The sequence below is a fragment of the Fusarium subglutinans genome (genome assembly GCF_013396075.1).
Source record: "Fusarium subglutinans strain NRRL 66333 chromosome Unknown NRRL66333_c0000029, whole genome shotgun sequence".
Classification (NCBI taxonomy): Eukaryota; Fungi; Ascomycota; class Sordariomycetes; order Hypocreales; family Nectriaceae; genus Fusarium; species Fusarium subglutinans.
This window is the reverse complement of record NW_023502092.1, coordinates 1-24,006: the sequence shown is the minus strand read 5'-3', so window position 1 is coordinate 24,006 and position 24,006 is coordinate 1. Positions and strand designations below refer to the sequence as shown.

The window sequence follows — 24,006 nt, the reverse complement described above, 5'->3', positions numbered from 1 at the left end:
CATGGGCTGCATAGATATATATATGTACATACTGACATCATGCCATCTGTGAGGAGAAACCAGTTAACAGGTTCAAGTCCATGTTCCAATCGACCGAAGCGCCAAGATCCAAGAAATCGTCTCCAATATCGAGCAGTCCTTCTGTCTGACACCATTCAAACAGATCATTATGATGCCAATCAGGAGTCTCATCCATGCTCTGAGTTACATGTTCCACAGCCCTGTCTGTAACTGCAAAATGGGTATTTGTGTAGGAGCTCGCTAAATTCTGGGCATTCGAATACTCTGGAGACTCGATATAAGTGGTTGTAATGACATCTTCCTCGCGTGCTGGACTGTTGACTCCTGTCATTGGGACTTCGATTGTTCTTGACTCAACCCCGGCAACATTTTGACCAATACGCTCGAAAGTTCCCAATATTTGGTCGGCAGCCTGCTGGATGCTCCTAGTCTATTCGTTCATGTCAGGATATTATCCTGCCCAAGTCAGATGTTGGGTTGACTTACCATTGGTTCTAAATGCTCCCAGAAAGTCTGGAGAATTCTAAGTATATCGATACTATCCTGGATCAGTGTCGCAAGTGCCTGTGACACATGGGACCGTGTAATTCCATCATCGTGATGGCGGCGGGCCCTGGATCTCAAGAGAGTGAGGATGATTGAGGTCGACACAAAGCTAGCAAAGCCGACATGGGAACTAAGTTTAGATATATCCTGCTTTCTAGCGATATAATCCCGAATCATATGCCCGTGCTGAATGGCGTGCTTGGTGATTGTTTCTGCGTGGTTTTGAGTCGTTTCTCCTGTGATGCCCCGTCGGCCAGAGAAAAGAGTCACCAGAGGACATAGAAGGACTATTTGGCACAGATGGTACAATGAGTGTAGTCCTAGCAGCCGGGATAAGTCGGGGCCAGTACTCTCATTACCTGTAAGGTAAGGAGGAAACTGGTTCGATTCATAAATACGTTTCGCCAAGCGAGACAAATGTAGTATCTGTATGACCTCTGGACTTTCCTGATTGTCTCTATTGATAAGCTGGATTTTAACCCTAGACAATGAATGGAACATTAGTGGCGTCATAGAAGGTTGTGATAGGGAACTAACCAAACCCCCATGAGTCGCATGTGTTCTGCCATTATTGATGAAGGGGGATTCTGCTCGTCGTTGAGCGCTTCTGGCTCCCATTCCACATTCATGCAGTACTGACGCATAGCATTTCCTTCACCAACGAAGGCATCTGATGCGACAGGAAGTGGCACATTGCAAGCTTCTTCCCAGGCGTTTTTTGCATATGCTTCAGGAAAGGAAGAGATGCACATCGTTGACCAGCATGCCCAAAAACAGCCATACTTTCTTTCTATAAGCTGTAGCTCGTCCTTTGTCTTAATCCCGTTGGTTGAGTGGTTAGCAGAGCGAAATGTAGTGGCTGATGCATAAGCCATAACTAGTTCGGGATATGTTTAGCTCGGGAGATTAAAAATTCTATTCATAGATTGCTGCACATACCTGCATTGATCCGAGCTCGGCCTCGATTTCTCGTCGCAAACCAATACAGGTTGAGACACGAAAGAGCTTGAACCACTTGGACGGTTGGTCGATCTGTGAGAAGCCAAGCCTCGCGCCTTGCTGCCTCAGCCCAGGCGTCCCCATAGCCAGCGTATGTGGCAAACGCTGCAAGCTCGGGTGACACCGCATGAGTACCTAGTCTAGGTGGCTGATGTCGTGGTTTACGAAGAAATCTGTGACCATGTTAGTTTTGCAGGACGATATTTGAGGAAGAGGCGTACAATGAAGACAGGGCAAATATGCTTCTCAATAGATATGGAGGCATACTACCGTCCAAATAAGACTCAAAGAGCTGAGTACGGTTAAAAAGCAAGGTAGCATTGTATAACCGTTCAAAGTAGATATCCAAGAGCGCGAGCCCTATGGCTCGTGGCGGTAGGTCATCGAACTTAGCACCGGTAGATCCTGAGACTGCATGTTCTGTTCTTGGTGGTCCAATATCGACGAAGCCAACGCTGTGGGTTCTCGGAGTCACTGAAGGACTTCTGACTGCGCAAACATTGAGCTCTGTCGACTCTGGAGTCACTGGGCCAGCATCAGGACGGGAGTGTTCGGCCCGCACCGATTCGCGACGAGCTGCGAGACGTCTGCGGTCAGCTAGCTCGGGATAGGTGCAGGCGACCGAGAAGCGGCTACATCGCGTGCAGGTTGGACGTTGACGACTGCAGCGAAGCTGTCGGCCCGAGCGTCAGCAGAGGGTCTTTCGGGAGAGGACGTGACGAACCTTTTGTCTGCGGCATCTCTCACATGCTGTACGTGAGAGAGAGAATTCAGACCCTGGACGCGGAGAGTTAGTGTCCGCTGCGCTCATTTTTACTTGCAGATAAGATAAATCGCGTTTGTTGATGAACGGATGAAGCGTTGCTGATGAATCGGGGATTCAGTTGTCCAGAAACAGCTCGGGCCGAAAGACGCGCCGAGACTAAAGGCCCGCGAAAATGTTATTTCCGATGGCAGGACCATTTACAGCAATGCCGCACCTTACTCCCACTAACAAAAGCATAACGACTGATGCCACAGCCAAAAGACCTGTCAAATAATGCAAATAGCACCGAAGAAGCCAAAATAAAAATTGCTTGTGTATAATCTAACGTCCTTAAAGGCTGATCGCACACCGTCCCGCTTTGGGAACTATAAAGAACTCTCCAATCTGTGCCATCATCTCGTCCTTCATGGTATGATGTAACTGTAGGCCTCTACACTCACGAAAAAGAACTGCCAAAGTGACAAGGATCTCCATCCGAGCCACGTGCATGCCGACACATCTTCGGGCACCAATATTGAATGGGACATGTGCTCGTTTCATATCTGGGGTTGGGTTCAGGAACCTGGTAGCATCAAATCTTCTCAAGTCAGCAATAGCACCCATACCTTAAGAGGTAGAAGTCACGTACCTATCAGGATCGGGAAAGACACCTTCTAGTCGAGAAATGAGCCATCCAGTTGTGTAGACCATTATACCTCCAGGGATATCCCAGTCATGAACGGAGATACCATTAGGAGGTACGAGTCTCTCTACTAGTGCTCCTGCAGGATTATACATCCTAAGAACCTCTTCCAAGACACTATTCAAGAGGGGCAGATCCTCAACATCCTTGGCTGAAAAGTCTACAGGCAGGCTGCCAACTTCCTCCTCGATCTGTCTCCGGAGGTCAGGATCTCTGACGATCTCCCATGTCGCATAAGTCAAAGTTGTAGCTGTACTATCCGATCCCGCAACGAGTAGCATGCCCACCTCAGAGCTCAACTCATCATCGTTCAAACTGGGTTTGTTGCCCTTCACCTCATGACTCAACAAGTGACGGGCGATGCTCGGGCCGCAATTGGATGAAACTCGGAGTTCTCCGAGGGCTGCTGTTACTCGATTGAAGATGATTTCAGCCACTTCACTAACGTCTCTAAGCCAGGTAATAGGAGACCACTTGAAGAGAGATATGAGCCTCCGAGGAAGTACGGCTTGGAACACAACACAAGGACCAGCGTTGCTTAAAGCCTTATATAGTGTTAGGCCTTTCCCACCTGAATGTAACAAATTGAAGGATTTTCCGAAAGACATCTCGCTGACTACATCAACAGCCAGGCAGCGCCACCATTTGTAGACATCCGCTTGGCCTTTCTCGGCCTCGTTTTTGATGTTGGCTACCGCCTTACTAGCCAGTCGACGAATCTTCATTTCCTGCTCTTCCCTTATTGACGCGAAACCCCTGCCAACGATCCGTTTACGTTCGGAGTGAATACGAGGATCTCGCATGGTGAAGAGCATAGACGAGTGGCTGAAGCGGATACGGTCAAAGACGGGTGCTTTGAGGCAATGGCTGCCCACGCCGTGCACTTTGTAGTAGCCATCGACGCTGTTGATTGAAACCTCCCTTGGTCCAACCCTAACTACTGGACCGTGGACATTGTGAAGATGGCGAAGATACTGACGGCTGGTTCCAACGGCCCTTGTGTATAGCAGTGAAAGACCAGTGAAGTGGGTGTACCACGGCCCAGGAAGGTGTGAAAGTGGACCACGGTAGTAGTTAAACGCAGCACTAAGCCCAAAGGCTAAGAGGACAACAGAAAAAACAGGTATGACCGAGAGAAACATTGCTCCAGCGACAAGCGGTAGTGGTTATCGTCAAGTGAATCGTTTGAAGTTATGTCGATCTGTGGATCCAAGCTACTTTATGTACGACAGCATTATCTGTATTCTAGTCTAAAATTCATGGTCACAGATTTCACCATGATGCCCTCAGGTCTGGAACAGCTTCTAATCTTTGGGGGCTGACTCGCTCAGCCCTGAGAGTCAAGGGTAAAGTCCCATAAGCGCCGCTGAATAACCCGACTCTGTCATGATACCCGCGATGTAACTTATCTCATGCACGATCGGGGTCTAAAATGCCAGCTGGCATGGTATCATGTGTACTATTTTAGTGCCTTGCGGACGGGCCAGGCCGCGTCTACGGGTCTTCTTCACATGCCAGGACCTCAGAAAGCTTGATATTGCTGAATCAAAGGGACATCTGAAACCTATAAGCCACTATGTAGTACAAGAATAGCCACTTAAAATGAGGGAATTTCTCCCGGCCTTCTAGAAATGGTAGTACACGGAAGTGATCGATGATGTTGTTACTCCTTCCGGCCTGTATTCCGCAGATCCACTCTCTTTCTGCAAGATACCTTGTAAAAATATCGGTCAATGCCCTACAGCTGCATATGCACTGCGCCTTGTAAGCCTTACGAATACCCCAGTAGTCCAAATGTGGCCCGAGATACCCGAAACTGTCGAATTTTGAGGGCTTTTCTATCAGTCATATTCTGGTGATCCAGATATCTAAGGTCACTTTAGGCGCTTACTAACAAGCTTTATGACCCTTGCTGCATTGGCCTCGCATAGACACACTCATCATTGGCTTCGTTTAGCTACTCCGTATTGGAGGTAATGATGCTCCGCCACGCGGTACTGGAAAAGTCGGGATGCTGCAGAGTAAAATCTCTTCCGATGACTTGGATGGTTGGACAAGATGGCATGTGAAACCACTCATGTAACCTGGGATCTCAGCCGCAGCTATCTTATCTTCGGTCCCCCTTTGGACTAATAATTGGTAGAAAACAACAAAACTCTTACGGACTGTTATCGGGTCTCTTGTATCATTTCACCCAGATGCACCATTTCCTGCAAGTTCGGTATCGCCAGCTGAAAGCTTGTCTTCAAGCCACAACAGCACATTGCTAAACTGTTCAAAGGGTCCGCCAACAGCGCTTACGTTTTACGCAAGTGTATTTTTCTTACTATTATCGGGTCATTCACTGCTTTCTACTTGAGCCCGCTCATGTAAGAGAATGGCGACGAATCTGCACGAGACACGAGCTATTTTCGCTCCACCGGAAAAATAAGCACTAAATCTGCTACACGATTACACCCATGCAATTGGCACCCAACCTTGCTGTGATCTTATCTGTACCCCTGGAGCTGAGCCTTAGTCGTGGACTTTGTAGTCTGCTAGAAATTTTTGCTGCAGCTTGTTGTTATTAATAGATATCGGCGTATGGTCTTATTCATAGCATCCAACGTCTGATAAATTTGCGATATCCTGTGACCGCCATCTTGGTATCTTCACTTCCTGAATGTCAGCCAAGGAACATGGCATACACTATTGTAAGCGATTCGCCGATGCAGGCTAGCCCAACCAAGACCTTTTTACATGGTCTTGGAACACTCTCCTTTTCCTATAGCTTTTACCTCTTGACAACATGGGACTCGGCATACTCTGATTCTTTCGGGTGGTACTTTCAGCTTCTCACTGTCGTGGGCCTCACCTTATCTCTTATCACCTTTACGCTTGGCCTTATCGCAGATCTTACTAAACATGATGGCTTCTCAAGAACCAAAGACGCTATCATACTGCTTGCGACGCCTCTCGAAGTCATGATTGCTGTCCTATACTGGTCCATCAAATTTCACGATCCATCATTACTCATGCCAGCCGACCTTGTCATCAATCCTTGGGCTGATCTTGGATACCACCTGGTACCCGCAGTGCTCCTGGTACCGGACTTACTGTTGTACAGTCCTCAAGCAACTATTACGACGAGGAGCATGATGTTCACCAGTACCATTTTAGCTGTTGTTTATTGGTGCTGGATTGAGTTGTGCTATTACCAAAATGGCTGGTAAGAAAAGCTGTCAACATATAGTCTGGTTCGCCAGCTAACACTTATAGGTATCCATATCCCATGATGGATCAGTTTAGTGCCTATCAGCGTGTTGCAGTCTTCGTTTGTTCATCAGGCTTACTTACCTTGGCATCTTCTGCTCTCCAGTGGGTACACGACAAGGTGCACAGTCTTAATGTGATGAAGAGCAAGCCGAACTAAGGATGCTAGCACAGGCAAGGTCACTGTGTGCTCGGGAAGAGGTACCTAAAAGAATGATGGAAAGACAGAAATCCATTCCAGCTTTACGCTGGTCAATTTGGCGAGTCAGTGCTCTGTAGGAATAAGCGCACTATAGGTTTCATTAGTTAAATGGCAGACAGCAAAACAAACGCATTCGAAATTAGCCGCCGTACTCATGAAGACTAGTGCTCATGCTCCAGTAAATGAGGCTGACTAGTTTACTGTATTGAATGGTTTAATCCTGCAGGAATATTAATTTTGCGAGATCAAAGATTAGAACAATAAACTGGAAATAGTAAGAACGCACCTGAATATATTTACTATAACATCACTCTTCCCCCTCTTTAAGGGAACTTAATATAATTTTAACTATATTTATTTATACTATATATAACTCTATTAGTAGCTATATCTAAAAGATTAAGCTTTTATATTAAAGTCTATTTACTTATTCTAAAAGCTAGATTAGATAATATATCCTTTTTACCTATTTCTCTATACTACTATATACTTAATAAGTAAGCTTTATAGCTATAGCTTATTACTTCTTAAGCTTACTAAGAAAGTCCTATTAAAAGGACCTTTTATTTTATCTTTAACCTTTTTAATAAGCTTACCTAGCTTATTTCTTTAATTATTAAGAAATTTATATTAGTTAAAATCTTACCTAAACTAAAAGGTAAGGTAATAATAGCTAAAGATTATTAATTTAAGCCTTATAAGGTTACTCTTTTTATTATTTAGTATTTTAAAAAGAATAAAATACTTCTTAAACTTTTTAAAGAGATTCTTAATAAGTATTTAAAGAAGCTTATAGTTTTTAACTAATAGACCTATAAATAGCTAGTAATTCTTATAGTTTTATTAGTAACTATTAGCTAGTAGTTAGAAAGTAATTCTTTTACTTAATAATAGTATTTTTATAGTTTTATAGGTTTTTTTTATAGTTTTTTTTTATATAAGAATTACTTTTACTTTTAATAATAAGGGATTAGAAAGGCTTTTTATACCTTAATTACTGCTAATAAGGTTACTAATTAAGTTATTATAAAAGTATATTATTCTATTTTTTATTACGAGACTTATCTTTATTAAGGCTATATATATATTACCTTCTAAAAGTTAAAGTTAAATGGGATTTTTTAGTGTATTGGCTTAATATGCTTTGTAAAGGCGTTATAAGCTTTAGGCATTAATTAACATTACTCTCCCGGGCCTCTAGAGTTTCAGTAAATATTCTTTAAGATACTGGGCTTGGGAGAGAATATTGCTTCTAATGAACAATGTATCTCGTGTAGTAAATTTTGTCGACAGATATTTCGAAAAGGGATAAATAAAATAGGGAAAAGGTTACATCGGTTCTTTTTGGACATAACGTTAAAGATGAGAGCGTGGCTACTGTGGCTATCAAAGAAGCGAGGTTGTGAGATTGACGTCAGCATTGTGTACCCAAATTTGCGCCCTTTCACTGTTATGTTCCTACTTGAGTCATAATCGCTGCAATTCTTACTTCTCAAGTTTACCTGTCGCACATCTTTTCTCTCCTCGAACATGCCACAATCAGAATAAGCAAGTCAAGATGAGGACTCTTCTATTGCTTGGAGGCATGACACCAGATGTCACAGCCCTCTACTACAACATCATCAACAAAGTCGTTAGAACCAAACTCGGTGATCGAGCGTCAGCCCCGTTATATCTGTACAGCGCCAACCTCGAAGAAATGATTCAGCATGCCATGAAAGGAGACTGGGACGAGTTCACAAAGGTCTACAAGAAACCAATTCAATCCCTCAGCGACAGAGTTGACGGCATTGCGATCTGTGCCATCTTGGCACAAAAGGTCGCCAAAAAGCTATTCGATGACTCCTTGGCGGCTCATGTTCCACTCTTTCACATCGCGGACTGCCTCGCACTCCATATTACCAACAATCATCCATCGATGAAGAAGCTTGGCCTGCTCGGGCCTAAAATCTCAATGCTCGATTCTGACGATCCTGATTTCTTTGTGGCTATGCTACAAAAGGCTGGCTTTGAGATTCTGATCCCGGAAACACCAGAGGATATTGAGGAAGTTAATAGAGGCATGCTTCAAGAAGTAGCGAAAGGAATTACTTCTGTGACAGACTCAACAAGAAAGATGTTCATCGAACAAGCGAATAAACTTATTGACAGAGGAGCTCAAGGAATTGTACTGGGTAGTACAGATTTGGGCTTTGTGCTGAGGCAAGAAGATGTTGGGGATATTCCGCTGTTTGAACCAGCTGCCATTCATGCGCAGGAGCTAGGAGTATGGATTTGTGAAGCAGAGGATGACGAATCGCCGTAGTTTGTCGATGTTGAGAATAGGTATCGCAGTGCCATTGCAGATGAATTATGATCGATCTCTACTAAACTTATGCTAAATTACCTAAGCCTTTTTATCATTTGGGATTAAGCTCTTGAGTTTTCCTTTCTCTCTAAGTATGCCTTATTTGCCATCGTATATAGACTATGCTTCGGTGCTTATGACATCTCTCAATAAGGCATCCAGGTCCAACATGTCTGTACTCTCAAAGTTTATAGGTAGATCATTTCCTGAAGAACTTTCCCCAAATGCTGGCTCCTCAAGAAATGCCGTTCCCCATAGCTCATCCTCGGTGTCATCCTGCACAACCCTAGGAAGCCATGAAGTTGTGGTTGGCAATTGTGACTCTGTACTTCTGCTCGGTCTGTAAAAGCTTTCAACCATAGAACTACCCCTCCCGTCTTCAGTCATCCGGTTTACATCACTAGAGCTACTAGGATGATTATCGTGGCTTGTTTGACCTTCAGTAGTTGATTCTTGCTGAAGCGATACTCCATTATCTGGCTCCAAAGCTTGGCTGAGAATTGGCTCTTCTGTTTCAGAACTTTGGTCGCCCCTGACAGAGTAGCTTCTGAATATCGACACCATGGCCCTCTGTACAGTCGATTGGAGGAGTTGGTTAGATGCATTCGGTCGCACTACAAGTCCATTAGACTCCAGTTCCTCCAGCATAATAGCAACTCCTTCTCGTTGCGCAAACTCTTGAATCCGGCAAAAGTCTTCAGACTGAGTCGAATAAATGTAAATCGTAGCGGGCGGTTCCATTTCAGGAAAGAGGATCGACCATACTGTATACCACTGTTGTTCTACTGACCCCTTACTCTTGAGAGACAGCTGATTCTTTTGTTGCTGAGATATCCCTTCCAATTTTGTTGAGGGGCTTCTTGTGCACGATCTTTCCAGCACGTGTGAGTCAAATAGATCGTAATCTTTAAAGGTTTGGTAACAGATTTGACAGTAATACTTGGGTGTGTGACGGCGCGTCAGATGTTGCTTTAAGTGTGCGATCGTGTCGTTCTTCTTCAAGAAACAATCCCAATACCTTTTCGAATCCGCTTTCCAGTACGGGCATGCTAGAAACTGCGACCGTTCGTCACAGTGGGATTGACTTATCTTGCCTTTCTTCTTGGGTGGCTCGTTCTGTCTATCCCTGCTTTCATCTCGAAGATCGCCGTCTTGCCGCCGGTTCTTCCGTCCGCCTCTCGTGCTCGCTGCATTGTTTGTCCCAGAAGAGCTTCCAGATCCACCCTTTGCAACTTGTTTTCCCTTTGAACTATTGTAACTCGATTCGCCTCTTGCCGTCATTTCATTCTGACCGAGAATCGCTAGACGGCTGAAAACTCGGCTGAAGACGCAGTACCCTTGGCTGTTCCGATCAAGCTTACCTTCTGAATCCGCAGATATTGAGTCAACGTCTATATCAGATGATACAGTTGGGGAAGATGAAGGGGTAGGGGAACTTATTCGTAACCTTGCTGGATCAGGTAGCTTGATAGGTTCGTTTGCGGCCTGAGCTAGCTTTGTCATGCTGACTTTGAGTTGTTTCAGGTTTGGATATTTCCAGTCATGATCCTGTAATACTTCCGGTGAGACCGCCGGAGATTGAGGTTGAAGGCCTCGAGGATGTGGTAAACTCGGGATGGCCCAAGGGGCCTGCAGCTCACGATCTTGTAATGTCTCAACAGTCTTTTCTGGGTGCTTAGAACTCTGGCTTTTCCAGGTCTCTGAAACATGATAATCATCGACCGTTGTATCTAAGTTGATGGGCACAACAGATTCGGTATCAGATAAAGTTTCGCCGTCTAGCTCAGTGCGGTCACTGGCTCGGCTATCACTGAAGCTGTAGATTATTCCTTGCGAAAAGTTCCCCGGGGCGGCGTAGGATTTAAGGGAGTCCTGGTGGTTTGGCCTTTGTCCATATAATGGACGTGGAACATCGCGATAACCACCCCGATAGTCCGGTGGGGGAGGACTAGAGACGCTATGCTGATGATAATAATCGTGCGTCAAACTTGGGTAGGATCCGTAGTTAGAGATACTGACGTCGAGGTCCTGGTGTTGTGCTTGGACGTACGGTTCTCCCAAGGGACCATAAGTAGAACCCCTCGGTGGAACAGACCCGGGTGCAAATGGAGCAGGCAAAAAGGCTGGGGCACGTTCTATGTCTGATAATATGCATTCCTGGCTCATTCTCGCACAGTTTTGACATTTACCATCAGGTGTATTGGCTTTACCACTACATCTGATCTGCAAAGTATTAGTAACTTGCTACTAAATAGAATGTACTTCGCCTCATTGTTAAACATACTTTTCTCTTGCGGCAATATCTGCAGGCAATTGAGGTTCTCTGTCTAGGAGCAGGCGCTGTCCCGACTTCGTAAACAGGGAAGGGCGCAGGGGGGTTATATGCATGAGCCGCAAAGGGTGCAGAAGGGGGAAGCGAGTACTGGTGCTGAGGAACTGGCGGAGGTGGGCCATAGGTCGGTATATTTGGTTGAATGACCCCGGGAGGGCTGTTTGGTGGAGGGTAGTTGTGAGAAGAATACTGAGGCTGTGCCGATGGGCCCGACTCTACTGTCGAAGCACCGTTGTCGGGCGTAGATCCAAGCATATTGGTGACAGTTTGCGGTTGGGATGCTTAGATGGTTGAAGTTTGTGTATGGCGCCAATCGGTAGTTCGGCAGTCGGTGAAGGCAATCGAGGATAATATTTTCACCTTTGAAACGGCGATGGACTCCTCAGCTAATCGCTCACTTCTGGCGATATTATTCAAGTCGATAATCGGAGATTTAACATGACACAAATATTGACTGTTTTGTGTATCAGCGGAAAATTGATACACAGTAATATGTTTTGGGGGAATGGAAACAATGCTAAGGCACATGCTGGCCGCACATATGTGCTTATCACTCTGGTTGGCTACGCATCGACCAATCACACCTCATGTTTCAAAGGTCCAATAAATCCTTCAATTATTACTTATTTATGACCTTGTCAATCTCCGTCGTCGCTGCAAAAAGATCATTGTCATAATATTTCCTCGCCACCACCTGCAAATTGATAGGCGCTCCCTCAAAATCGCCCTCATCCCAGAATTGTCTGACATGCTCCTCTTCCTTACTCAATGGAACACTATTCGGCGGATAGCTCTCAGTTCCTTTCGCACCAGCCTTGATCGGCGTAGGGATCACAATACCGGGGTAGTCAACATAGTTCCATAGCGCGGTGTAGTTCCAGTAGAGCGCTGTCTCGTGAGAACATGCCGGGCCAACAAAGACGGGGCAAATTACAAAGTCCACATCTTGTGACTCCCAGTGTTCTGCGAAACGACATCTGAAGTCATCGCGCTCTACACGGAGTTTGAGAACGCCATTGGCATCGAGTCCTGGACCTTCAGCGTCTTGGATGATCCATTTAGTCAAGGGGCTCATGGGTTCATTCGTGGCTGAAAGATACTCTTCGACTGTTTTGCCACCGTCAGGCCAGTATGCACGGCGAATACCATTCATTGCTTCTGCCATCCCATAGGGTAGGAAGGGTTTGACATCGAGCCCTTTGGATCGGAGCTCGCGGGCTGCCCACTCAAGAGCTCTTGTTACCGGAGGCTGGGGAGTGATGATCCCATCATTGATCATGAGTCCAATCTTTAACGGCTTGTTTTCCGTCAACCTTCCTGTCCAATGAAGAGGGACGAGTCGAGGGTCTTTCAGCCAAGGGCGAGTACCGGAAACGATCGACATGAGCAGGTCAACGTCACGAAGAGAGGTACACATCGGCCCTGCTGAGCATAAGACGTTCAGTTCAGCGGCGAAACCACCCTGTAAGAAATCTTTCTGTGGGAACACGTAGGACGTCGTCTTGAGACCATAGATGCCGCAGAAGCCCGCTGGTCCACGAACACTTCCTCCAATATCTGTACCAATGCCCAAGACAGATCCACGAAGAGCAATAAGAGCAGCTTCGCCACCCGTGGACCCTCCAGCAGATAGATTGATATTATGAGGATTCAGGGTCCTTCCCCAGGGCGACGTGGTCTCAAGATGCATGATCGACTGCGGTTGGTTCGTCTTACAAAACAGCACAGCACCCGCGTCCCTAAGGATCTTGACCATCTGGCAATCCTTTCTGTCGAGTTTTCGAGTCGCCAAGTATCCATCATTTGACCAATGGTTGCTGGCAGGCATGTGTTCCTTGATGCTGACTGGTACACCATGCAAAGGACCGGAGGTCAATCCCGTGTTGTCTTGATATTGATCAAGAAGCTGAGCATTTAGTACTGCGTCTTTGAACCACCATTGCGTTAAACAGCATGTAAGCTGATGAGCAATGATAGCTCTTTTCGCAAAGGCAGTGACGACAACGACAGATGTGAACTTTCGCGATGCGATTGCAGCAGCGAGTGCTGTAGCGTCGTAGTTCTCTGTGATGTCAATTTCTTGATCGGTCAAGATACCACAGGTCTTGGGGATGTCGGTAACGTTTTTGGGCGGGTTATCGATGAGGCTTTTTGGAAGACGAAGTTCGTCTGGGACAGTACTGCCGAACTCTTCGAGGATGGAGGTACGGAGAGCTTCATACTCTGGCGGACCTGTTTGGAGAGGGACTGTTTGAATGACAGGGACGATTTTGGATGACATGATGGCGAGGACCTTCTGATTAGAGGATAGATAAGGGTTACGATGCAGTAGAGGGTGTCATGACAGGCTGCGTTTATATACGTAATCGCGGAGTTTTCATCATGCCGACTTGAGCGGTAGAAGATAGCAATAACAACACGAGCAATCAAGCTCCCCATTTTATTCAGCGGCTCTGACGACTCCAGCACTTCACGAACCATGATAAGCATCCCTGCCGATCGCTGGTCTAGGAATGATGCCTAGCTTCGCGGCAACCAATGAGATGTATTTGCGCGTATCACCTTGGCCACCAACAAGTTCCCCGCATGATGTTCATGATCGCGGTCTCATAGACTTTCCCGTTTCGTCAACTCTTGCCGTAAGCGATTTGCATTAGACCTAATGTTATCTGGTGAAGCATCGGTAGTTGATGATCCAAGATAGCGGTAATCTCCACGTACGCTTGTCAGCGCGGTTATCATGCTTTACCCCGCGTTTTGCTTCTGTGACTAGCGGAGATAACCTAGACGGTGGAGGTCTAATCTAGAAGTGATAAGGTGTTCATCGGGGGCTTTTATCTGGGCTGGAACTGCCGCGTGAGGGATCATTGCCAGAAGCGCTCCTTACGTCCGAGAACTGATACCGATCTCATGATGGAGTGGATCGTGATATCTTGAGATTAGCAACGTGCCTATCATACCACACGCATATATACCGAGGCTTTGGTACCTACTACCTGTGGATCACAACGTCTCTCTTCACTCATTGTAACCTCTCCAAAACCACATCATTTACACCATGGCTCAGGCCTACTCTGAAGTCGTCCCCGGCACTGTCCACCTGGTCGATGCTGGTCGCAGCGGTGGCAATGACATTGAACTTGTCCCCCGTCCCAGCGCCGATCCAGAGGATCCCCTCAATTGGAGCAGACGTCGCAAGCTCATCTCAGCTGCCATGGTGTTCGTCTACACCCTTGGCGTGGGTCTTCCCTCTACACTTCAGTACTCTGTCCTCGTAGAGATCTCCCAAGACACGGGCATCTCCGTCGCCGACTTAGTTCAAGGCACTGGTGTCATGTTCCTCTTTCTCGGTTGGAGCTGTCTCTTCTGGCAGCCTATTGCCTTGACTTATGGTAGACGCGGCGTTTATCTCATTTCTACTATCGCTGCTGTGCCCTTGATGGTCTGGACTGCTTATTCACGATCTGCTGGGGAGTGGTACGCTCACCGTATCCTTCTCGGCTTCTTCGTCTCGCCTATCGAATCTCTTCCAGAAGTCAGCATTCCTGATATTTTCTTTGCACACGAGAGAGGAACATGGATGAGTTTATATGTCTTTGTTTTGTTCGGCTCCAACTTCTTAGCACCAGTGGTTGCTGGCTTTTTCGCCGATGCGTACGGCTGGCGGTGGACTATGCATTTCGGTGCTATTTTTGCTGCAGTCAGCTTTGTTATCCTCTTCTTCTTTATGGAGGAGACAATCTATTTCCGACCGACTTTTGAGGGTCTTGAGGATCAAGATGAACATGTGAAGGGTCAAGCCGAGAATGATGTTGGCTCTGCACAGAACAACCCTGAGAGACCTACAGAGAAGGGGGGTGCTGGTGCTATCGTCAACAGTGATCAACTCCAAGGCACTGTTCACACAAAGAAGAGCCTCGCCACTCACCTCAAGCTCTTTGCTCGAAAGGATGGCCGTCCAACCAAAGCAACCATGTTCAAGTCCATGTTGGCTCCACTTCCGCTCATGGTCCTGTTCCCCAACGTCGCATGGGCGGGGTTCATCTACGGCATTAACCTTTGTTGGTACAATGTCTTGAACGCCACCACTAGCCCTATCCTCAGTGCATCCCCCTACAACTGGTCTACCAGCATGGTCGGCTTGATCTATGTCGGCCCCATCATTGGCGCTGTTCTTGGATGTCTCTGGGCTGGTGTCATTGCCGATCGCATCACTCTCTCCCTCGCTCGAAGAAACAATGGTGTGCGAGAGCCCGAGCAGCGACTTTGGCCATTGGCTCTATCGGCCTTCTTGTCTTGCGTCGGGCTCATTGTTTGGGGCGTCGGTGCTGACAAGGATATTCACTGGGCTGGACTAGCTATTGGATTGATGGTACTCACGTTCAGCTGCGTCACCGGCGGCTCAATTGCTTTGTCTTACAACGTCGATTGTTTCAAGGACATTAGCGGCGACACCACTACTTCTATCATTATTATTCGCAATACGTTAGGCTTTGCTATCTCATACGGAATCACGCCTTGGTATGTCAACATGGGTCTACAGAATTGTTTTATTATGGCAGGTTTCCTCTCTCTTGGATGTACTAGCACATTTTTGTTCATGATCTGGAAGGGCAAGAGTCTGCGACGCCATGCTGCACCAAGGTACTGGGAGCATGTTCAGAAGACGTTGCAGCACTAGGATCAATATTATGAGGATAGCCGAAGTCATTCATTTCTATAGCTAGCAAGCAACCTTAAACCGCCATCTATTTAATAAACCAGCTTGTCCTTGTCGGTCCCGAATATTCTCAATATGTTCTCAAACCCTGCCTCTCGATCATCAGCTCCACTGGCCTTCTCCCTGTCCAAGATGCTCTGACGGCTCTTCAAAAGTTCGGTTGCAACATCACACCACTGTACTTCAGACCTCTCCTGCTCCATATTGGGCATGAGTTCTAGGTCCAGCTTAGTAGTTACCAGCTTTCCGTTTCGCTTTCTGAATTGACCATCAACAATAACAGCATCAATGTCGGAGGGAGCGGAGTGCAGAATGATAGCAGCGATTGGATCTTCCTCGGCAGCACAGATCATCGCAGGACTCAACGTATCCCAGATTACAAGATCGGCAATTTTGCCCTCTTCTAAAGATCCAATTTGATCGCTCATCTTGATGGCCCTTGCGCCGCCAATTGTCCCAAGCTGGAACGCATCTTGAGTAGAGACCTGGACTTTCGCAGGGATCTTCCCTGCTTCGTGTATTCGTTCATTGCGGCGAGCACGTTCAGCTTGGAGACCAACCTTCATCTGGGCAACGATGCTGCCTGTGTTGTTGCTGTGGCAGTCGATGCCGAGAGAACTGATTGACCTGGCGTTTTTCTGAAAGCAAACGGGCCAGCCGTGACCCATCTGCAGCTCAGTGTCTGGTGTCGAGGAGATCGATGCTCCGACGCTCTGTAGTTTCTGTGCGTCCGAGTCATTCAGTGGAGTTGCGTGAGAAAGAAGAATGTCCTTGTCCAGAAGCCCATAACTTTCAAGTAGGTCTACCGTTGAACCAGCTGTCGTTTATTCCATCAGTACTGGGACATATGAAGAGGAAGAGATACTTGTGTACTTACGGAGAAGGCTTGGGACATAGTGAGAAGTTATGGTCTTGATACCCAGTCCACGAACCTGATTGAAAATGTTGACAACAACCTCCTTTGGAAGGTAGAAGGAGTCGAACGCGAAGCCCATCGTCACTCGACCGTCGGCAAATGGGCCAGCTTTACACAGTGATGTTAGCTGTTCGAACAGCCAGGCTGGAAGAAACTCTTCCTCCATTTTGAATGGCTTCCAGGTCTTGACCCTTCCGGTAGGGCAGTAACAAAAGATAGACCTGATACCAGATGAGATTGTTGCTGAAAGAGCCGCATTATCTTGAGATCACTATTAGTCACCAGTGCTTGGCTTAGATATTGTCCCAGGATACTCACTGTGCTCGGGAGTGTATGAGATATGGGCGTGGTCCACAATTGTAGTCGTCCCTGCCTCGAGGGCTTCGAGACATCCCCCAAGCTGGCCCCAGAACACATCTTCAGGCTTGTAGCTGTGCGATGCCATGTTTCCTGGTACATGCAGTGTTAGTTACCCATCTCCTGAGGCAGCCAGATGTTACCAACCTGGTACCATGTACTCCAGCAGCGAGTGATCAGCATGCCGTCCTTTGAGCTGAGTCTGCCAAACATGGTGGTGAGTGTCGACAAATCCCGGCGAGATGATCTTTGCCGAGCAATCAACAACCTCGGTTGATTCAGATGGGGGATCAATGCGAGGTGCAATACGGGCAATTCTGTTGCCCTCAATCAGCAATGAATGGTTCTTCAACGGAATGACATGATCGTCCCCAGGAACCTCTGGAACAAGGAGAGTAGCGTTTTTCAGTAGAATAGACTTGTGTGAAGGCATCTTTGAAGTAAAAGGCCAGTTGAGAGAAAGGTGAAGAAGCAGAGAAGTGGTCTTGAACAGTTCTTAAGGGAATTCTCGTACACTCTGACTTATATCATGAATGCCGTGAATGCCGAGAACAAAGAAGGAAGCCACAGCCACATTCCCGGGTGAGGGGCTATCACTGCCATGTGGATAACATGATTCAGTGTTTGCCAATAACGAGGCGTTTTGATTCGCTTCCACCATCCTCCGCTTGGCATAACCAACAACTTGGTGCACCACCAACAAAAGCACCGATTTAGCTTCCAAATAACAATATCACGTCAGCCACCATCTCAGAAAGGCTTTTCCACAGGTGGTTGGCAGCTCCGCATCGATGACTCAATGTGGCTTCCAGTAAAGTAGGGATTAAATACGAGATTAAAAAGATAACTGCTATGATTGTCGTTTACGGCTAGCTATGTCACAGTCGGCAACAGAACTACTCCGAGGTCCATACTCTTTTCTTTATCTGGAACTTTGACTAACAATTGCTTACAAACCCTACTCGTCGGAATGCCCTGAAATGCCGGAGGATGCAGAACCTCGTTCTTTTCGAACATTTTTTATAAATTAGCTAACGTTATGCTGGGCCACTCTAAGAATACTACAATTTACACAACGGCGGCACCATTCTATCACTGAATCTAATCGATCAATGCAGGGCGATGGCAGCTACAAACTTCAACTAAACAGTTAATTGCAATACGGAGGTCTTGTTCCATACATCAGCGCCACTAACTGACTCAATATGTATTGCCAGTAAACCTGGGGATTCTTTGCCAGTTTCTATTTATGATTGCCAATTCTCTTAAGAATTCAGCAAGACCACGTCCTCTTTACGCGAGAGTTACCTTCGACCTCACTGTTCTACGTGAAGTGTTGCGCAGCTCAGCTCGCCTCGCAATCATAGTGCTCAGTTAGCGTCTGACTCAGCATCCAACGGGGGGCTTGGTGTAGGGGGATCACGTTCGCTTTGCATTGTTTCAAATGCTTGCGAAAGGTCGGGGGTTCAAATCCCTCAGCCTCCATTTTTGCATTGTTTTTAGGCTGTAACAGATAAAAGGCATTCGGTGTTGCAGTTGCGAAAAATTGGCATTTTTTATTTTCCCTTTGCAATAGATAATTGGTCTGCTTTTTTACATTCAATGCTGTAGCGCAAGCCTTTTGTTCAACCCTTGTGAATTCTCACTCTCCAAATGTCCAGCCCGTCAACCCATCCAAACAAATCGGTGGCGTATTGGTCAGTGCTATTAGCTATGTGATCAGATTGGCCGTAATTGTTATTGGCGTGTCTCTTCTCTGACTTGGCCAAGGCCTAGCCGTCACTCTATGGAACGACGCCGAACGAAATGCATGATAAATGCCTCAAAGAACAACAAAAAAGCACAGAAAATGCAAAAGTAAACTCCGATGGAGGGAGTCGAACCCTCCTCGCCGCGGCACTTTTTCGTAATGAAAACGCGGAATGATAACCGATACACCACACCGGATGTTTGGATATTCACCAATGAGTTTGTTCCACTCCATATTGGCTGGACATGCCTCGTCAAGGGCTGCTAAGCTATATCGAGCAGCGTATGTGGCTCCTGGGCTTACAGTTGGCCCGTCCATGCGTGTAGATCTTTCATTTTCTCCTTTGTCTCACGTCAGGCTCTCCTTGAGTGGGCGTGATGATTCATCACTTAGCGCACGCAATGGTTCTCAGATGAACTTAAGAAACCACAAAATACTCCACCTGGGAGTAAAAGTTTCCAACAGGTCAGTATCTGATTCTTCTGTGTAACCTATTAGGCAATATCTCAAACATCATAGTTATATAGAGCCCGCCCTTCTGTAGTCAGTTCGTTGTACCAATCCGCTGACTGCAAATGTCAAGCTCCAGGGTATGGTCATGAGAACCGACTGCAAGGATTGCCCCTAGCGTTATGGGGCACAGTCGGTAATTGTCAACTTTAGCACAAAGGTTCATTCAAAAAAATCACGGTTAATTCAGTCAAACAAGCCCTATCGAAACCGGGTAGGTAACAAATTTTTGGACCTCTGGAAAATGCAAGAGATGGATCAGGGGTCTAACGTCGACCGTCGCCACTTCCGAAGGTGCATCTATGATCCCTGCTCGGTAAGGCTGAGATCACAACGTCGTAAATTGATGCTTCGGGACCGAGAAGATGCCCTCCCAACTTCTTTTTCAAGCTGGAGCCTAAAGTCGCAAGGATCGGCCCGGGGAACTAGCCAGCGTGTCCATGTGTTTTGCATGTCATGACTGGTTGGAGAACGATCGGAGGTTAATGAAAAAGAATTGAAACGGCGCCGTTTCCACTGCAATCTAATGTGCATCTCCAAAGTCCCAACACTTCGGTCCCGAATCGAAGGGCGAGTGGGGTGAAGATGAGGAAGATCGCCGAGAACAGCAAGTAAACAAAATATATATCTGTGAGGAGCTGTATAACGTGGGCGAGAGTGCGTCATTTGGTACAGCTTCTTCTAGTCTTTCATCGTTTTTTTGCTTTCTAACCATCACTTCGTTCGCAATAAAGGTCTCACTTGTTCTATGTTGCAATCTCCTGAGTTGCGTCAACGCTCTTCAACTCTATAAACGCCACAATGCATCTATCGTCTCAGTCAACTTTGAGAAGCGAACAAAAGATGCCTTCCCCAGTCACGAGAAAAGAGACAGCGGTGCCGTCGTTGAGATGACGGTGGACCAGCAAGGCTCCAGCTTACTCTACTGGGCCAACTTCACCATTAGAAACCCGCCGCAGAAGCTTTCCGCAGAAATTGATACTGGAAGTGCTGACTTGCTTGTTCTCACGAATCAGATCGAGACTTGCAAGGAAAATGAATGCCAGGGTGGCATCTTCAAACCAGAAAAGTCAGACAGTTTCGAGTGGGGTGAAGAGCAGGTGTCTAATAGTTTCGGCAGTGGCCAAAGCTGGAAGGGTGAATATGCTAACGACACATTTACACTTGGCTCATCCACTCTGGACTCTTTCCAATTTGTTGGCGTGACCGAGTACAATGCCACGAACGGTCTTATCTTTAGTGTCTTTGGCGTTGGTATCGACAGCCTGGAAAATGCTGACACAAAATACCCCAACCTGCCTTATGCTCTGGCCAATGCAGGAGAGATCAACACTCCCGCTTTCAGCTTATGGCTCAGCAACGAGACGCATGGAGAGTTCCTGTTTGGTGGCGTCAACAAAGCCAAGTATACAGGCCCCCTCGTCACCTATCCTGTTGCGGGCGACAACACATTTGATATGCGGGACAGAGCCCTCGTGGTTATGACAGGCTTCGGAACAACCTCTGAGGGCAAGACTTCAGAGCTAGACTTTAAAGCCCGACCGGCACTCCTCGACTCGGGCACTGTACAGAGCAGACTGAGTCTTAACATGACCCTGCATCTGATCAAGACCATGAAGTTCTCCATGGATGAGAAGTTGGGTGTCGTAGCGCCTTGTAACACAAGCTCCAAGGAAACGCTGGACTTCACGTTTGGCGACCTGACTCTGAATATGCCCCTAGCAAACTTCCTCGCAAAAACCCCAGTCAAGAGCGGTGTCGACGGTGTTGCGTACTGCAAAGTCGTCTATTACGAAGATTCCACTAGCATCATACTCGGGGACGATTTCCTACGAGGTGCCTATGTTGTTTACGACTGGGGTAACATGGAGATATCTCTCGCTTCATACAACTCTGAGGAGGCTGAAGATGATATTTACGAGATTGTACGAGATGTGCCTGGGGCTTCTGCCGCCACTGGTGTCCCCACGATGTATCTGAAGTTCGATCAGCCTGCAGAGTCAGCGGGTACTGAAGTCCCGACTGAGTTGCCGACTATTAGTGCAACCCCTCTCAACACTGCGACTAGTTCAGGTACAGGTTCGGCGGTAGCTTCGTCGACTGCGGCTGAGGCTGGAGATGATGAGGATAATGGAGCGACGAGTAGCCTGCCAGCAAACTTGACGTACGTGATGCTGCTTGGTTTGATCTTCAACTTTATAGCATTCGCATAGTCATGGCTGGGATCTAATTAGTGGCCTTGGTATTAAATAGATTGTGTTCTTCATTTCTTTTTCTGACTTTTCTCATGAATGTCGCCGAACACCGTAGCCGTCATTGGATACCACGGTCCACCGAGAGGCTATACAACCACTTGCAGCTTTCATTATCGTTGGAATTATTGTATGCAATAGATGGACCTATATAGACCACTCTAGATTCCCAACCTTATCGCCAAGGCCAACAAAGTCAGAAAAGAATATGGCATAGGGCCAGCCGCAACCAAACTACTGGGTCCAAGAAAAGCCCACTAATCCAGGAACCTCTTCCACTAACCGCCGCCACCCGCAACTCTCTCGCATTCCTTCTGCTGCAGGCATTCAAATCGTATCGGGACCGAAACACTTGGGACGCACTAACAACGGGACCGAGCGGATGGAATGCAGAATAAGCTTTATGACTAGAAGTGCAGTGATCGGCCCGACAGGCAAAAAGATGCTGGGGATCGAACCCAGAATCTTGATCGAACCCAGAATCTTCTGATTCGTAGTCAGACGCCTTGCCATTGGGCCACGCGACCGTTGCTAGTTGATGAAGTAACCAGTCGCCAGCCAGGACTCATCATCGCCAGCCTAGACTTCCAGGAAGTCCTACTTGCCCAACCAGGAAACATTCAGAGAGGAGTTATGATCCGAGCCTATGATGCTTTGGTATAGCTCGGGTCTTCTGGCTTGTTTATACCGAAATCCGCCAGCCAGTTGAAGCTTCTCTTTGCTGCAAGTCGCAACAGCCATATCCTCTCCAAACAGAGAGCACTCACTCAAGATATCCCCGAATGGATCAAGAATCATGGAGCACCCGTTCTTCAATTGATCATCATCCATACCGATAGGATTTGAGAAGACGACGTATACTGCGTTATCGTAGGCTCTTGCGGGTAGCCATTTCATCAGCCATTGCCTGCCTTTCAAACCGTTGAACTCGGCCCGTAGAGAAGTTGGATCTTGATCTCGATTAGTCCAAAGCGACGGATCCACGAAGCCAGCGCCTGGGCGAGTTGACGGAGTGCACATTGTAACATGTGGCATGAATATGATCTCTGCACCGAGAAGAGCTGTTGCCCGAACGTTTTCGACAACGTTGTTATCGTAGCATATCAGAATACCACATTTCCAACCAAGAAGGTCAAAAACCACATACTCATTGCCTGGACTCAGATGAGGGCTGATGAAAGGGTGCAATTTGCGAAACTTGGCCACAAAGCCTCTGGTGCTGTCAACGCATATGTAGGTATTGTAAATGCGGCCATTTTCATCTTTTTCGAAGAGGCCTGCCAGGATAGCAATGCCCAACTCGCGGGCTATTTCAATCAAAGAGCCACTGCTTGGCCCGGCGGGGACTTCTTCGGCAAGATGAAGGAGCTCTTCTTTAGAGAGACGGCTAGCGAAGGTATAGCCGGTAACCGAGCATTCATGAAATGCAACAACATTGCAGCCGCGATTTGCCGCATCGCTTGCCATTCGGCGGATGATGGCTAGGTTTTTATCCTTGCTTCCGGACCAGTTCTCGAACTGAACTGAGGCAATCTTGAGTTGAGACATAGCTGATAGTGGGTTTGTGTAGCAGGCCTTGATATCCGAGTTTCTTGACCTGAACTTGCGACTACGGATTATAGTAGCTATTGTTATATGTCGCGCAGATAGCCTTGGATCTGATGACTTCCCAATGGCTTTGAGAGCCTTGTTATGTTACCTGAGGTTACTCGAGGCGACCATGCCATTACTTGACACCTGTACATGAAATCAGTACAGCAACGTTACACTTGCTTGTGGTACCAGGCAGGAAAGCGAATTGTATGCAAGCCCAGTGGATACTTTAAGCAGCTATCGTATAAGCAGTCCCAATCGAGCTGAGGCGCGCCCTACATATGACTCATCGGGCTACAGGCCTCAAAGAGCTGAAGGCACGAAATTTGCGGTTGGATGGTTCGTTAGTAGCTCATTTCGTGGTCTAGAATGAAAAGGTGTTTAGAATGATAGACTCTTTGACCAGTATTGATATTTATATGTTTGCTCGCGATGAAACCTGGCAAAGGCAGATATGGACAGCTTGAAGTCATGCGGGATGACAGTTAACCCGGTTGTACAGAAGTCTGTAGGGGGCACTGTCCATAAACTTAATAGGTATTATAAAATTATAAAATTATACCTCCTGTATTGCCCTGTTAAGGGTATTATTATAGAATTATATTTTTATTATTACTATTAGAAACCTAAAGTAATTTTAATTTACTAGTTATATAACCTAGCATTTATATAATTTATAATTATCTTTACTTTACTAATTTAGCTTTATTTATAACTTTTAAGATTAATACTAATTTTAAGGTAAGGATAACCCTTTCCTT

General features: G+C 46.7%; 9 protein-coding genes across 9 annotated transcripts; 4 read left to right on the top strand and 5 right to left on the bottom strand.

Annotated features, from left to right (window-relative positions):
• Positions 1-37: 37 nt before the first annotated feature.
• FSUBG_3333 (uncharacterized protein) lies at positions 38-4,156 on the bottom strand (the record flags this gene model as incomplete). Its single annotated transcript, XM_036681203.1, has 7 exons — positions 38-451; positions 508-634; positions 1,105-1,444; positions 1,507-1,739; positions 1,788-2,198; positions 2,682-2,894; positions 2,961-4,156. 7 exons carry the CDS (start codon positions 4,154-4,156, stop codon positions 38-40), a joined length of 2,934 nt encoding a protein of 977 aa, XP_036540985.1.
• Positions 4,157-5,692: 1,536 nt separating this feature from the next.
• On the top strand, positions 5,693-6,426 carry FSUBG_3332 (uncharacterized protein; the record flags this gene model as incomplete). Its single annotated transcript, XM_036681202.1, has 2 exons — positions 5,693-6,222; positions 6,273-6,426. The coding sequence occupies 2 exons, from the start codon at positions 5,693-5,695 to the stop codon at positions 6,424-6,426; spliced, it is 684 nt and encodes a 227-aa protein (XP_036540984.1).
• A 1,600-nt stretch (positions 6,427-8,026) lies between these two features.
• On the top strand, positions 8,027-8,773 carry FSUBG_3331 (asp Glu Hydantoin racemase domain protein; the record flags this gene model as incomplete). Its single annotated transcript, XM_036681201.1, has 1 exon — positions 8,027-8,773. One exon carries the CDS (start codon positions 8,027-8,029, stop codon positions 8,771-8,773), a length of 747 nt encoding a protein of 248 aa, XP_036540983.1.
• Positions 8,774-8,935: 162 nt separating this feature from the next.
• FSUBG_3330 (uncharacterized protein) lies at positions 8,936-11,402 on the bottom strand (the record flags this gene model as incomplete). The annotated part of the gene is made up of 3 exons (XM_036681200.1): positions 8,936-10,950; positions 11,005-11,038; positions 11,100-11,402. The coding sequence occupies 3 exons, from the start codon at positions 11,400-11,402 to the stop codon at positions 8,936-8,938; spliced, it is 2,352 nt and encodes a 783-aa protein (XP_036540982.1).
• Positions 11,403-11,766: 364 nt separating this feature from the next.
• On the bottom strand, positions 11,767-13,428 carry FSUBG_3329 (uncharacterized protein; the record flags this gene model as incomplete). The annotated part of the gene is made up of 1 exon (XM_036681198.1): positions 11,767-13,428. The coding sequence occupies one exon, from the start codon at positions 13,426-13,428 to the stop codon at positions 11,767-11,769; it is 1,662 nt and encodes a 553-aa protein (XP_036540981.1).
• Positions 13,429-14,205: 777 nt separating this feature from the next.
• Positions 14,206-15,828, top strand: FSUBG_3328 (major Facilitator Superfamily; the record flags this gene model as incomplete). The annotated part of the gene is made up of 1 exon (XM_036681197.1): positions 14,206-15,828. The coding sequence occupies one exon, from the start codon at positions 14,206-14,208 to the stop codon at positions 15,826-15,828; it is 1,623 nt and encodes a 540-aa protein (XP_036540980.1).
• Positions 15,829-15,899: 71 nt separating this feature from the next.
• Positions 15,900-17,573, bottom strand: FSUBG_3327 (5-methylthioadenosine s-adenosylhomocysteine deaminase; the record flags this gene model as incomplete). Its single annotated transcript, XM_036681196.1, has 4 exons — positions 15,900-16,669; positions 16,745-17,044; positions 17,102-17,233; positions 17,288-17,573. The coding sequence occupies 4 exons, from the start codon at positions 17,571-17,573 to the stop codon at positions 15,900-15,902; spliced, it is 1,488 nt and encodes a 495-aa protein (XP_036540979.1).
• Positions 17,574-20,290: 2,717 nt separating this feature from the next.
• Positions 20,291-21,613, top strand: FSUBG_3326 (aspartic-type endopeptidase OPSB; the record flags this gene model as incomplete). The annotated part of the gene is made up of 1 exon (XM_036681195.1): positions 20,291-21,613. One exon carries the CDS (start codon positions 20,291-20,293, stop codon positions 21,611-21,613), a length of 1,323 nt encoding a protein of 440 aa, XP_036540978.1.
• Positions 21,614-22,249: 636 nt separating this feature from the next.
• Positions 22,250-23,200, bottom strand: FSUBG_3325 (omega-amidase NIT2; the record flags this gene model as incomplete). The annotated part of the gene is made up of 1 exon (XM_036681194.1): positions 22,250-23,200. The coding sequence occupies one exon, from the start codon at positions 23,198-23,200 to the stop codon at positions 22,250-22,252; it is 951 nt and encodes a 316-aa protein (XP_036540977.1).
• Positions 23,201-24,006: the final 806 nt, after the last annotated feature.